We start from the raw sequence: 16,044 nt of genomic DNA, 5'->3' as shown, positions 1-16,044 counted from the left end.
CTGTCATAAAGAATCAGTCATCGACATGGCCGACAGAGATGACCAATAGGATTTTTGGATCAATGCACTTTAGTAAATCGGATTATCTAATCAATGTGAGATGTGAAAAAGGATTAAATGATCAATGTTGGTGACAGTTAACAGCTGGACCTCTTCAGGGTCTGAACTTTACAGTTATTTTGTCCATTGTGACAGTTGTATTTAAATGACCAGTGACTGCTGACATCAAAATTGAGTTTAGTCAGCTAAGAGTGAGTCCAAATTTTGCCTCAGCATAGTTTCCAGTACTAGATTATCTTTACTGATGTAGAATTTGGGGTTTATTTTTTTTCAATCAGTCACACAGGAGCAAAATCAGCTCAGGTCAAAAACAACATTCAGATTAGGCTGGTTTCAATCCTTTGGATGAGATGAAATATTTACTGGTGCCAAAAAAGTGATTTTTCTGTGGGTTTTCATGTGGAGACATGAATATTTGTTGAGAATATCAAGGTCATATATTTAGGATTATATGAAAAACCTCAACAAACTAGAAGAGTCGCTATTTTTTTGGATGAATTTATTCTCTTATTCTATTCATTAGTTCTCTATAGTGCTTTTCATTCATAAAAAACAAGCTTTTTTTCCTATAGATGCAGTATATGACATAATAATGACACTTTCCATTGAGATTTAGACTATACACACATACAACTTCATTCACCCGGCCCATTTAGGACCATTGCGTAATCAGCATGTTATCACATACAGAACGACAGCTTCCCCTTGCCCTTGCGTACACACTTTCATTAAGCCGCATCTTTCCCTCAGTATCCCACAATCCCCCTGTTTGGTCTCAGCAGGTCATGCGTGCCACCCCGAACTCCAGGCTGACAACAGCTGGCTCCTCTTTGGCCAACGCGCTGTTGAATGTCCCTTCCAGCTCTCCGTAGCTCTGCTTCCTGCTCTCGCTGCCGCTGCTGCCCTCCACCGTCCGCTCCGTGTCGGTGCTCTCTGTTGCCTCCTCGCCCACCTCCTCCTCCTCCTCTTGCTCGTGCTGCTCCTCCTCCTGTCGCTGCACTTCTTTGTGGTTTAGCGGCGCCCCGAGAATGAGGGAATTGGGACGTGGCGGGAGGGTGTTGGAGTTGGAGCGCTGATCTCTGGTGGGTGGAGCAGGGTCAGAGGTCACAATGGGGGTCACACCGAGCTGGTGGAGCCGCTGGAGAGGGAAGGACAAGACAACAAAGAGTAAGACGTTTATATTCAGAAATTCAAAAACGCACCGTGTAAATGAGGCCATTTACTCTTCACCTGTTGATCGTCCTGCTCTAAATATGATGGCATAATTTAGGTTAGCATTATCAGTTTTAAAATTAAACACATTTCAAGATTAACATTCATATTCTGATATGGTACAGTAGGTTAGATTTGACCTGCATCCACTTAAAAATGTTTTAGGAAAGTAAAATTTATTTTGTTAACTGAGAGAAGCTGGTTGTAATTATTTTTAATCTCGTCTAAAGACAACAATATTGATCATAAAATTATAATTACCTTGTTATCCCTAAGTTATGGTGGTCCACCACTTGATACCCCATTGTCACAAGAAAAAGTATTTTGTTACCGCACAAGATAATAAACTCATGATCTCGGAATAATGAAAAAACAAAAACAACAAAAATAAAAACTTAATTGCAACTATGGCTTCTGAAGAAATGGGAATTTATTTCTAAAAATAAAAAGACAACAGCATATATCCACACTGAATGAAACTAAATACACTTCGCGTCTCTTCAATGCCCTTATGGCTTATTTTTGTATATTTATTTGTTTATTAGTTTCTGACACATTCAGTAACTTTTATCTTGTTATTTCTTTGAAAGTTTTGAACGGTTGTTGTTAAATTGTTAAAGTTTGTGGTATCAGGTTGAGGACAGTTGGTGAGTTTGGGTACCCTTTACATTTAACACATCCTCTCCCACCTTTGTTGGAGAACCTTTGTTTGCAAATACCTGAGTTTTGAATAAATCATCCTTTATTGTTACTTCTACTCTGGACTCTCATATTCTTTGGTTGTTGTGTTATTGTCACAACTTTTTTTCCCCCTAGACTATAAAAGGGGACGTAACTACTCACATTCTCCAGTGCTTGCAGTGTGCTCTCTGCCTTGCGGCTCTTCTCTCTCAGAGTTAGAACAGTTTTCAGGATAGACTGACGTGGGTGCATAGACCGATCAAACTGGTGGTACATGTTCCTCCAGAACCTGGGAAATGAAAACAAATACCGTAAGATGCTCGGGTTGAATGCCAGGGCGTTGTTGTTGATTGAGATATGGCACTTTAACCACGTAATATAGCAGGGTGGAGCTGAGGACTGTACTGACTTGAAGTGGTACGGCAGAGTGGAAGGCTCCAGGACAGGGTGTGTTTCAGAGTAGGTAGGGCTGTAGAACGGATTCAAGTAGTTCTGTTTTTCACTCATTAGGTATGCCCACAGTGAGTGGGTCCGCTCTCTCAGCCTGAAAACACAAAAACAGCAGTTAGAGAGCAACATGACACAGAAACACATTTAAAAGGCATTAAAATAGGGGGATGAAATAGCTTTTCAAATTCATTGATCTACTCTTTCTTGATTTCACACACAAAAGCTCACAGTATTGTCACAAATGTCTATGTGTTCTATCAAAAAAGGTTGCAATCCATGCTTTCTATCATGTTGTATTGACTTAATTCATGCTACCAGTGCAGATATAGGGAAGATAAAGAATTGAAAGCATTGTTTGTTACTCTTTTTCATATGGTAGAATAGAAAGAGTCATGTCTGACTATACTTATACTCCTGATATTGTTATCAAAACTGCCAATGGTGGGTGTAAAATTAATGTACTGAAACAGTGTTCCCACTCTTCATTCAGATCAGTGATGAGCTAGCTGGTATGACAGACAGGGATAGCACCATACACTAATATGCTCCTTTCTGTGGAAGACCAATTTAAAGACATGCACTCTATGGCTACAAGATATCGATCAAATCATCTCTTACACTCTTACGACAAAAGTGATCAGAGAATAATGCAAATGCACTTGCAGAAACATTTCATGTCATGGTCCATTATAGCTTAATAATGCAGCATTGCATTTGATAGACAATGCTAGCGAAGTAAAAACGTACTTTTGGCCACTATTTAGCTGGTGTTTGACTCGCGTACATTTGAACTACAATTCATTGTTTCAACCCAAGCTTTCCATTAATTGTCATCCAACAAAGCCCAACACACATGGGAAACCATTGCTCCCAACCACTGTTAAATCACAAATCCAAAAGGACCGCTTAGGGATTTTTCAACCTGAAACATATTTTACCATAGTTTTGTATCTAAGTGACTAAAATGGACAAGATTTTTTTTAATTGGTCCAGTACTGAGGGAGAACGCTGTTTTTAAATTGTGTGTCTCGCTTGGAGAAGTCTCGTTCTAGAATCTGCATGTGATGTTGTATCCACAGTGACGAAATTATCTAAATATTCAGCCATGACTTTGAAAATATTGTAGGTAATACTGAGCTTCGCTTTCAGACATGTCAGACACTTATAATAACAATCCGAGCCTTTCAGTGTTAAAAACAAACACTTTTAGTGGAGGTAAATCGGCTGTGAACAATTGCCTGATGTGATTACATTGCACTGTGCAGTGTGCAGTGTACGGCCTCAATACTGGATCAGTTTCAGAAAGGGTTTGCCCCATTGTCACTAAGTTAGTTACCTAAGTTACTAAACCTTTAAAGGCAAAACAAACTAGCAAGCACGTCAACTTTGGGAACTGAACCAAACTTGCCAACGTTATTCAACAAGAAGTTGGGCAGGAAGCAACGTTATGTAATATCATCCAACCTGTATGCGTTACCATGTGGCATGATATTGGGGGTGAGTTCAATGTTCACAGCCCTTCCACACCAAAACTGAGAGCAACCAGTTCAAATTACTCTCATTCATTAGCCACCATTTGAACGTTATGATACTAACATAACTTAGCCCTTTAAGATTGCAATGTTGTCTGTTTTAGGGGGCTTTGATCGATACCCTAGAAGTTCATTCTTAGCTCAAAGAAAACCGGAGAATGTTTAAATAATTTTCCAGGACACCATAAGATTTCCAAGACATTTTACTTTTTCTCAAAATTTTGTTTTCCAGGACGAGTGGGAACCCTGTGAAAAAAACCACAGCAGAGAAAGATATGTGGCTTGATGGAGTGTGTCTGTTGCATGTGTGGTGTATTTGTCAGAACTATGTGATTAACCAGGCTCAATTGTGTTTGGTTTAGCCTAAAACAGCCCAAGGACGTTTCCCAACACAGGACGTGGAGCTCTTCTTGCTGTTCCAAAGTCGAGGCTCATAATTAAAGGTGACAATGCTTTTGCCACCGGGGCCCCTCTGCTTTGGAACAACATGCCTGTGGAGATAAGGCTAGCGGAATGCGGAATAACTTCTTAAAGTATTTGTAAATTGAATTACTGTTATTATTTAATTTATTTCTTAGTTTTTTCTTATTTTATCGATTGGTTTTATTGTTTCATCTATTGTACTGTTTATCAGGGTTTGAGTTTACCTTAGTTTGTCTTGCTTTGTTAGGCCTCACTGTTGAGCTTTCTGTTGTTTTATTGACTCACTTTTGCCTTGCTTAGTCTGTTGAAACACTTTGTAAACTGGGTTTCTAAAGGTGCTATATATAAATAAAGTCATTATAAGTATGAAGGTTTGAACACAGAAAAGTATCTGAAAAATCAATGTAGAATTTAGTGAGCACAGATTATGTCTATTATGTCCTTTTCTGTGCAATAGAGGCGGCACAGAAACCTACTCAACACAAATGTGCGTGCATGTTGGACTCACCGCAACTCCTCTCTCTGTCTCTGATTGTTGCCGAGGAAGTTTCCATATTGACAGGAGTGGACGTGTTCATGAATCTGCAGCAGGAACCACTCGCTGAATTCAAATGCCTACGGAGATGGTAATCATTGAATAAACACAATAACCCCACTGCATATAGGACATATAAATCTGTGTAAATACAGCACACGTCACGTAGCTCACACACCTGTGGGAACTGCTCCGTCAGCTGCCAGACACACTCCAGGAACTGAGTGAAGATAGGGGACACTTCCTTCGGATCACCGTCCAACTGGTCACACCTAAACAATTCAAATACAATAGACGTCATATAATAACCACTAAAGAACTAAGTAGTATAAATTGTACATGTCCTGTATTATTTGATCCAGTTGAAACCTCACCTGTCGGCAAACTTGTGGCCAAAAGAGATCCAGTCTTTCTCGATCAGTACCTAGAAGACAAGTGTGAGGAAAGAGCAAATTTGAAGCAAGAGAGACATTAATTAGTAGAAGAGTAAGCTTATATTATCAGCACTTAAGTTTATTTTTCACTAGGGCCAAACTGTGTGTGTGCACGTGTGTGTGTGTGTGTGTGTGTGTGTGTAGGTACCATGAAGCCCTTGACAGTGCGGTAGTAAGGCTCCATAAGCAGCGCCCCCAGGGAGCAGACCTGGGCTGTTCTGTCCCATCCGTCTGAACAATGAACCAACACACTGGCTCCTTCCACCGTCACCGCCTGGGGTCAAAGGTGAAGACAGACAGCAGAGGATTATGGCATTTAAAAAAAAAAAAAAGATATAAAAGATATGAAGCAGTTCTTGACAGTCACAGCCTATGATGAACTAGTGTGGTTAGGACCAGTGGTGAGGTTTAGGTGGACAGTCAAGATTGAAAGAAGATGGAGATGATATATAATAATAGCTTTTATTGAAGGCTTTAAACTTAAAAAGGTATATGCCAAATATTACTTTCAGAAAATCTTACTAATATTACTAATTTAGACAAATTAAAATCAAGGAGCAGAAAAGGAGAAATGTTTTACCTTGCTCAGAAAGATAGCTGCATCTATGACAGCCTTGATGTGCCGCAGCCACCCGCTGCTCTCCAGGCCAACCAGGTGGTCGCTCATGGAAAGAGACCGAGTCCCAATCACTGAGACATACACATAGTCATTTCAGGAAAAACATTCATTGACTACTTTGTTGCTGTTAAACTGTGCTTATAATCTATAAAAAATGCAATGGCATTTATGTTTGTGTAGCAACATGTGTTCAACCTTCTAGCAATTTCTGCAGGCTGGACCTCATTACGTGGATGTTTTCAATGCCAACAAACTGGAAGCGGATGTTGGAGTAGTTGTCCTCGTTCTCGTAGCCTTTACCTGCTGCTCGATTAGCTAGCGCGTTCAACTGAAGGACAGAAAAAAAAAAAAAACCCACATAAAAACAAAATCATTTGCAAATCATCTGCTTCTCTGTTTTCAAAATGTTTATGTACCGTATTTTCCGCACTATAAGGCGCACTTAAAAGCCTTTAATTTTCTCAAAAAACGACAGTGCGCCTTATAATCCGGAGCGCTTTATATATGGATTAATCCTGGTTGTGCTTACTGACCTCGAAGCGGTTTTGTGTGGTACACGGCGCTCTGTCAACATGTTTAGTAGACTTAGTAAACTACAAAGAAACCGCAGCAGCATTACGGCCACCGTAGTCAGGAGTAATACATACTTTACCATCATATCACAGTGTGTGTGTATAAGGTTCACCATCACATTACAGTGTGTGTGTATAAGGTTCACCATCACATTACAGTGTGTGTGTATAAGGTTCACCATCACATTACAGTGTGTGTGTATAAGGTTCACCATCACATTACAGTGTGTGTGTATAAGGTTCACATCACATACAGTGTGTGTGTATAAGGTTCACATCACATTACAGTGTGTGTGTATAAGGACCAACATGGCTCCTGTCAAGAGACACGCTGACGACGCGGACTGAACACTCAAGGCTGTCAGTCACCAGGAGAACATGGGAATAGAGCAGCTGAGAGAGAATTCAACATTAATGAATCAATGGTAGAAAGTGGAGGAAGTTTGACTGACTGACTGTTTTGTTTCGCTTAATGCGCCTTATAGTCCGGTGCGCCTTATATATGAAAAAAGATGGAAAATAGACCATTCATTGACAGTGCGCCTTATAATCCAGTGCGCCCTATAGTGCGGAAAATACGGTAGTATTGAATTCAGTAATACATACAGCACATTTAAAGCATTCAAGAAGAAGGTTTTTGTTCAGTGGTTACCTTTGGCCTGGTATCCATGACGTAGACGAATCGGCTGTTGTGATTGGCCTTGCTGATGGCCTGCAGCATGCTCTCATCCTCTAAGCATCGCGCACTGAACCCAGAGAGAGGCTGACTGCATCGACACACTGCCGCCTGTCAGGGTGAAACCAGTATGCTGATCAGGACAAGGACATTTACATAAAAAATGAAAATGAGGTTGCTGAAATATGCTTATTGTGGTGTAGTGGTGACTGGTAGGGAGTCTGTGTCCGTGGTGAAAAGTAGTTGTTTATATATAAACCCCGATTGGTAGAGTGCAACCTTGAGGCAATATACTCCTCGAGTCTTAAAATATTAAAATCCCTGCCATTGGTGTAGAAAAGAACATAACAAAGTAGTTTGATTTTAATAATACTATTATTATCATTATTCTGTGGGTTTATTTTCCATCTTGTATTATGCATCATTACCTCCCCATCAAATTCATCAACAATTTAACAACTACACCTCCCATGAGTATGCCAAAGCAGAAAATATATTAGTCATTTTACTTTTTTTGCTCGGATTATGGACAGAAAACAGCAGTATCGTCTTTCATCTTTCCAATCCTTAATGGATAATTGATATTTTGTGTAACAGTATATAGGCTGTGCTTTTGCTCATTCTGTGAAAAACCCCAGATGAAGCCACTCGGCCAAAAATACATTCATTGAATGCAGAAAGTTTGTTTGCCAAATCCCTGCTAAGAGTGAGGTTTGCCACGTTAGCACATGAAAATTCTGAAGCCGTGCGAAAGGGAAGCCTGCTCTCTACTCAGACTTGTTTAACTAGAAAATCAGGGAATTTGCATGCCTGGGTTTGTGTGTTTGTGTTGTTCCTATCCTTCCATTAATTATAAAATACACTAGTGTGAGTAGATATACACAGGTTGTGTTGATTATATATTTTTCATACATAAATTCTTAAAAGCTGATTTACAAGTAAGTTGTTAACCACATACAGGACAATTCCTTTCCAGGAAGTACAGCGATTCAGTTACAGTAAACCTATGGCCTTTCCTCTAGCACCGCCTTGTGGCAAAGCTTTATATATTTCTACACTAGTACCAGTAGAACATTTAGAAAATGATTATTATAATGTGGTTTGTCACTTTAATTCTATGTTGCATGTGTAATGTTAACAAAAAATGCAGCACCCACTAAGGCCTACTAATTGTGTTTTTACTGAACAACTTCCAAAACCCACTAAGTTATGGAAGAATACTTTCTTTTGGAAACCAATGCTTTACCACACCTGCAGTCTATTGGGATTATTTTTCTTTTACATTCTCTTCTACAAAATAAATAAAGTCAAACCAAACTTAATAAAATAAATGTATAGAAATAAACTGTAAAATTGTCCGTACTCATACAGTACCTTCTTTTCTTGGTAGAAGTATGTGAGTACAGGAAATCGTCCTTTGCTTCTGAACTTGGAACTCCCCACAATGATAGGCTTACTGGCTGTGATGGGAACATACAGGTCCCGTGGATATGTCTCACACACCTGGAAAACCAAACACAAAACAAGCACACGTAACATACACAAAAGATATTGCCCGACGTCTCCTGTTTGATCAATCTACCCTAAAAACTATTCTGTGCATAAACATGTTGTGTTGAATGCTAACAGTAATGGGACACAGCTTTAGCTTTGGTTCGGCACTTCCCAGTAAGTGGGTTAGCGTTTAACTTATCAACATTTTGGACTAAAGCACTGCTTGTCTGTCATATTAGAGTGGGAGCTAATGGTGAAACTCCAGCGCCCTCTGCTGGACCTGTATGCACAACGTTTTCCTAATCTGTGGTACTGTTTACTTAGTTTCTCCATTATACGGTATGAGTCAATTTCTTAAAATACCACCACACCCTGAGTAATAGCCAGCTTATTAAAACACTGAGATGCCTTGACTCACAGGCAAGCCTAGAACATTTACACAAAACACAATAAAGTATTGGCAAGTGTCAGAAAACACAACCATACCATGTACGTGAATTTATATATATATATATATGTGTGTTTTTATATATATATATATGTGTGTATATATATATATGTGTCCACTGCAGTTTGTGTTAACGTTTTTATATATATATATATATGTGTGTTTTTTTGCTCTGTAATCATGTGACATCAAAAACTGTCCACTCGTTGGAATGTATTGTCTTTGTTGCAGTTTGTGTTAACGGCACTCAGACGGTGCCAAAGTTCAACAACAGACAGGAAGTCTAGCTTTAACTGGCCATGTGCATGCTGACTATCAGCGATTTGTATGCATGGACAATATATCTTCCCAGTTACCAAAACCGGTGACATGATTTTGGTGTTTATCTATTTTGTCCTGATTGGGGAGGATGTTAGGCTAATAAAATAGGTGTATTTTTAAATAAAAGTCTTAACAAGACATCCCATGAGACATTTATGACAGCAACATCAGGCGTTACCAAGAAGCCACAGGAATTGCCAAAATATTCTCCTATTGAGGATTTGTCTCCAACAGTGTTCTTTATATGCACTTCAGGTGAAGAAACACTCATGGTTTACAAGATACTGCTCACTATCTACCTTGTAGTCTCTGTTGACGTTCGTGAGCTGCCATTGGTCGCAGGGGACGCCCATCCTCTCAAACTCCGCCCCGAGGTCGATGATTTGCCATCCCTCCTCTCTCTGTTGGTCGTTCTGTTTGGGGTTGTAGGAGAACGCATAGAGCTCCTCGTAGGATACTGCACAAAGGAGAAGGGAAACCGGAGACAGAGCCTTAACGAAACGCAGGCAAACATGGACGGAGGGAAGCACAGATCTTCCGCAGACGAGCTGAAACCCACCAGGCCGTAAGAGACGCAGCAGCGAGCTGTAGATGTCGTGGCAATCTCTTTCTCTCTGTACCACAAAATGAACCAGCCTGAAGTTGCGACACTGGATGACCAGAGGACAGCCTGTGGTGGTCAGAGAGAGCTTCTCCACAGACGCTATATGGTGATGCAAAATCTGCAAGGGGGGGGGGGGCACAAAGGACAGCAAAAGAGAGAAACAGTTGATGATCTTCTTTATCCTAATTGATTTGTTTTTATATATTTACTTACTATGTTGAAAGAAAAAAAAAAAATACAAATAAATTATTCAACAATTACAAAATAAAACTGACAAAAATTCATAGTACGCAAACTATGACACCCTGTATGTTGTCAGTAGTTGTCCCTAAATACATCTAGATATCAGATCCCTCCTTATTTACATCAGCTTTACAATTATAAAAAAAAACATATTTAAAAGACATGACGAGATGGTCATAATAAGGTTCTGTGTCAGTAAGGAAGCAAGAAACTTTGTGGTTCTCATTACTTTCTGCACCTTCAGTAATGTACTGCATATAAGCAAAAAAAAGCCGTGTGTGGAAGATTAGCTGCAACACGCTAAAGCTTACCCTCAAGCTAGGTCAAACAAGTCATTGTTTTTCTAAGATGACTTAAAAGAAAAACATTTTAAAAAAGGCCCAAATATATAACCTTGCATCGGTTCACCTGCTGCACACCTACGTATATCATTAGGAATAATGGAGAGCATCTGACACCATGTTCAAATCATTCTAAAAAGAGTTAAATGGGCCCCCATGCCTACTGCAGCATTTGGAACTCCTAATAAAGATCTATGAAGTACATTAGACTGAGGACTAAACATGATTAGGAATATTAAAAGATGTGCAAGGATTTCAGGAACATTTATTTTGAACATAGGAAAGTTGTAAAACGCTTGCAGTTTGCTCGACATTACCACATAATCATAAATTGTTTTAATGCCATGAAGTATAGAGGACAAGAGGGGTAACAGCAGCACATAACCATATTCACTGAGAGCAGTTTGAATTCCTCAGGGATTCCAACCATGGGAAATCATTCGGATGCACATTAATCAGCATTGGAAATGACCAGTGAAACACAGACACCCAAACAAACACAAAGTGTATGCTGATCTCACCAGCTGCTGAGGCAGACGGTAACTCAGCAGCTGTTTAATACTGTATAAAGCACAATAACATTCTAACAAACTCTCTCTCTCTCTCGCTGACCAACAGACTGATTCTAAATTGCCTCCGCAAATGCAAAAACATACAGTACGCTGGCACATGTTTACAAGCCCCAACACGCACCCATAGCACCAAATACAACCACTACAGTGTACAGTAAGAGACAACACTCCACGCTGCACAAGATAAGCCCACAAAGAGAGAGGAAAATAAAATGTTCCCCTTTCTCAGCATATAAAGCAGGAAGGATGGTGGGCAGGAGGTCATGGCCCAGGATCTGCTGCACAAAGCATTTTGAGCCATGCTAACCTTTTCAAAATGCAGACCAGCAAGTCTAAACACGGAGAGTATTATATCTCTACGCTACAACAGTTATTCTCTATCAGGTGGAAGAAGAAAACCGGATACCTTGCTACTTTATAATGAGGCGTTTGAACCTCCACCCTGCTTCCTCTTACCACACACAAGCTTGCAAATAATCTCCTTTTGCCCAACACACCACCACCGCACACACGCGCACACACACACACAGTCCGACAAGTTGCAGACTTCCTGGAGGTGGTCACGCTGATATGCCTCTTTAAAAACTGGCTGCAAGTTCAGAGCAAAAATATTTCTGACAGCTGCAGCAATGATTTGGCAAGAAGCTTCTGGCAACATTACACTGCATAAGTCCTTCAAGCGTGGAAGTGCATAAATGATACAGCAGATTGCAGATTAAATGTTTATTAATAGGCTAAAAGCAAGTCCATATTGTCAAATGAGCATCCTGAATTACCCACAATTATGATTTGGTTATAATTTTACCATTCAACATGTGACTTTTGTTAAATTGGCATCATCCGGAGAAAAAACTGGGGCACATGGAGAAGGAGCCACTGTAGACATCCTCCCATTCTTCCTATAACCCTACACTAGCATGGTTAGCCTACTAGTAATAACCAAAGGTGCATTGTGTGTTGATGTTACATCCATGTGGAATATACTATGATACTATGATGCTGGCAGAACGCAGTCGCCACCCAAACCTACTCACCCAGATCTCCTGTGCGGCAGACGTTGAGTTGTTTGAGCTGCTCTCCACAAAGATGAGATGTGTCGCTGTGAGGTACAGTGTGCCACTTGTGAATTTGTTGCTGAAGCGATCCAACAGTCGCACCTGCTCCACCTGCAAAGACACACACGCACACACACACACACACACACACACACACACACACACACACACACACACACACACACACAAATCAGTAATAACAACATTAATCAGCAGTTAAAGGTTCTTAAACATCTTCAGATGGGTGAAAAGGTATTGATAGGATACACTGAAAGGAAGGAAGATAGGATTGTGCTAACAGAAAATTGCTGTAAGTGGCACTTGGCATTGGCTCCAGCTGGCACAGTACCTAATCCTGACCACCTGGGCCTACCTTTCAACTGCCAGTTCCATTAGAATGCGAGTCACAAATGATTTCTGGACAATGCAAGAAAGTCTAATTATGGTTTGGCCTGAACATTGTGACAAATGTGATGTCAATGTGCAAGAACCATCTGGGTCCCCAATTATTTTTTTGGTTTGACCAATTGCTAGCACCGAAAGTCAAACGCAACTTTTTATTTCTCTACTTTCTCCTTCCCCAGTTATTCAAAATGTATCGTCATATACTGCAGGTGTGTAGCATTGCAGTGACCCCAACTCTTCCATGCAAATAAACACGCCACTTCCTGTACATTTTCTTTCAGGAAGAAGGTTGGTGTCCACTAGCTGTGAGGAAACAGGTTTGAATAACGCCCATTCATAAATTTATTAAATAGGATTTGGCAGAAAAACTTCAATCCAGGATAAATGCACTTCATTAATGTATGCACATTTTACTTTTTCAGTATTACCAACATATCACAGGCCTTCACAAGATCGTTTCCAACACGGCAGGCAATATATGCTGTCTGAAAATACTGAATGTGTGTTATTTGTAATAATGAAGGTATAAAACACACGAGTTGCATTCCACTCAAATCCTTCTCTGGCAGTAAAATACATTATATAAAGAATTTCCTTATTGTAAAAAATAAAAAAATTATAAGTAAGCGGATTGTTACAAGTGACTCTGTGTCTAAAGGGCTAGTTTGACAGTTAGCAGCAACTGCAGCAAAAACAGGCCAAATCCATGATTCATCATACTAGCGGTTCTCTGGTTGACTCAGACATGCTCTGCTCTGTTTCCGTTTCCTGGTCGCTCTCAGATATGATGAAATATTTGAGCCCATCTCTGTCTCCCAGCAACCGAGAGGACTAAGCTTTGGCAAAGACAGGCTACTTAGCACATAGACGTCAGGGGTTTGTGTGAGTGATTAAGTGAGTTTGTCTCTTAATATAGTTGTTAATGTTTGATATCTGTTGTAAGCTAATAATGCAATCTAAGCTAAACTTACATTTACTTGGAACACAATATTCACCAAAATGCTTGAAAATTGCATGGTTGCAAAAGTCCCGCTTTTTTCTCAAGCGGGACTTTATAAAGTAGCATCAACTTACTTCTGAAGCAGGTGGACCACAGAGTGATTACAGTTTCGAAAGGATGTCATTCAATAAATTACTCACATCAATATATAGGGCTGTCCTTTGTGTCAGCTAATTGATAGGTTGATTTAATTGACAGAATTTTAAAACTGAGTTTCTTCACAAAGAATCACACAAAATCCCCCCTCTAAATCCAGTGTTAACCAAATATTTGGTGGTTATAAGTTTCTTAGAAATAAGTCATAAAGCATGAAAACAATCATTAAAAAAATAACTGACTAAGAGTGGGCAGTCCTAATATTCAGGTAGGTTTTTTTGCACCAAGTAAAAACACATGTCTGCTTCCTTGGAAAGCAATAAAGCCCTCCTCCTCTGTTTTATTAAAGCAAACAACCAAGAAGATATGACACAATAGGGCCACACCCAGTCTGCTTGCAATCACACACCCCTGATCCCAGCACATCACTTATAAGATCCCTTATTCTATAGGACATAATGTTCCCAAAGAATTGTGTGCAATGCAATGTACGAGGATCCTGGAGTGTCCAAAATTCAGTCACACAGCTTCCTCGACAATGAAGAAAGCCTACCTGTCCACATACACACCCTTAACATGATTACACACGTACATATATGTGTGAATATTTGTATGAACTGTAAGATGTAGCAGCGTATGTAGGATAGGTGATCTTAATCTCAAAGGCAAAGAAACCTGGTGGTTAATGCTACAATCTATAAGTTATTGGACAATGACATGTTTTTGTTATGTCGCCTTTGTGCGCCAACATTCTGGGTTTTAAGTAAACAATGATTATGAACTTAAAGTGCTGTCTGTCCAAGCTTTAATCTGAAGGTATGGATCTCCATACTGGGTGAACAGTGTTGAAACCGTAGCCCTTTAATCCTGGGTGCAAATGATCCTCGTAATCCCCAAATCAAATATGCTTTAGTTCTGTTTTGTGTGTGTGACATAAAAAGGGACAACAACTTGCATTTTTTATTTTTTTTTGCAACCCTGTGTTGTTGAATGACAATAAACCTTAAACCAAATCAATGAAGTAACCAACCCATAGACATAACCAGCCACTTGCTAACGCTTCTAGTGAAGCTCTGCAAGGCCTTTCTGGTCCTCAGTAGCTGATTTTTGGAGTCAAAAGAATCCCACAATTTGGCAAATCCCAATACTTGGATGTTTAGGATAACTTTCCAGATCATACAAAGTGAGAATATATAATAAAAAATTAAAAAAAAGACTCTAAACACTATCAGACATACAGGTATGTAGCCTACTGTACATCTGATGGGTCAATCAATAAGTAGTTTGGTGTCTCCTTGTGGTGTTTTATTATTTTTTTTTTAAATCACATTGGATAAACTGCCTGGCTCGGTGGTGTAACTTGATCTCGATCAATAATAGGGCATGCAGGTGGAAAAAGAGCAGCTATTTGCTGTAAGGGGGGGGGAAAACAAACATTGCTCATGGATGCTCGTCATGTGACATCATGCATATAGTTCCACACACACACACACACACACACACACACACACACACACACACACACACACACACATGTGACGTTAGCCTCAACATAGCTAAACGTGATGACAGTCGAACATTAGAGAGAGATCCCAGCATAGACAGGCCGAGCTGCTGACTGCTTCCCATCCATCTGATGTTAGCTCGGGGTGTTAGCTACCTTTGGCGTTCGGATGTGCTCCATTTCACCGAGTCCGGACAGCTGTCAGCGACCGCAAAGCTTCACACGACGACTTCCGGCGATGAATGTATCATTGATGATGCGTTGAAGCCTCAATCTGCTGCACCAAACGCCTGCACTTTTGTCGGGAGGCATACGATATGTATTTATTGTCAATTATTGTTCACTCCTCCATCCGCGTAAAGGTCCCGGCAATCACTCCGGCACTTCACGTTGCATACCTTTCAAAGTAAAAGCACGCATGTAAATACACTGAAGTATTAAAGGTCTTCAAAATATATATTTTTTTGTACTAATGCAGATGTAACCTTAAGTCCCCCAAATATTTAAGTTTATAATATGCTATTATACCATATGGGGAAGTTGCCCACTTTGCAAACTTTACGGCCTTTGATAAGATAAGATAGAGTAGACCACAAGACAAAACACTAATACATCTCTGCAATACAAATACACTGTGCAATACTATAAACTATAATTATTCTGTCTGTATTTATAAGATTTTTTTTTAGTTATTGTGGATTTTTTATTTTTCTTACTTACTTACTCATTTAAAATACTTGTTTTTTCTACTATGTACCTTGTTTGCA

General features: G+C 39.8%; 1 protein-coding gene across 1 annotated transcript; it reads right to left on the bottom strand.

Moving 5' to 3' along the window:
• Nucleotides 1-557: 557 nt before the first annotated feature.
• On the bottom strand, nucleotides 558-15,644 carry mtmr6 (myotubularin related protein 6). Its single transcript, XM_054622580.1, has 15 exons — nucleotides 15,434-15,644; nucleotides 12,252-12,383; nucleotides 10,017-10,179; nucleotides 9,757-9,914; nucleotides 8,569-8,697; nucleotides 7,171-7,305; nucleotides 6,142-6,274; nucleotides 5,908-6,017; nucleotides 5,476-5,601; nucleotides 5,268-5,317; nucleotides 5,072-5,165; nucleotides 4,867-4,973; nucleotides 2,363-2,497; nucleotides 2,116-2,242; nucleotides 558-1,198 (listed from the first exon to the last, which is right to left on the bottom strand). The coding sequence occupies exons 1-15, from the start codon at nucleotides 15,455-15,457 to the stop codon at nucleotides 836-838; spliced, it is 1,986 nt and encodes a 661-aa protein (XP_054478555.1). The 5' UTR covers nucleotides 15,458-15,644; the 3' UTR covers nucleotides 558-835.
• Nucleotides 15,645-16,044: the final 400 nt, after the last annotated feature.

The sequence above is a fragment of the Anoplopoma fimbria genome, chromosome 21 (assembly GCF_027596085.1).
Source record: "Anoplopoma fimbria isolate UVic2021 breed Golden Eagle Sablefish chromosome 21, Afim_UVic_2022, whole genome shotgun sequence".
In the NCBI taxonomy this organism is placed as follows: Eukaryota; Metazoa; Chordata; class Actinopteri; order Perciformes; family Anoplopomatidae; genus Anoplopoma; species Anoplopoma fimbria.
Note: the sequence above shows the minus strand (reverse complement) of the source record. Positions and strands in the feature narration are given on the sequence as shown.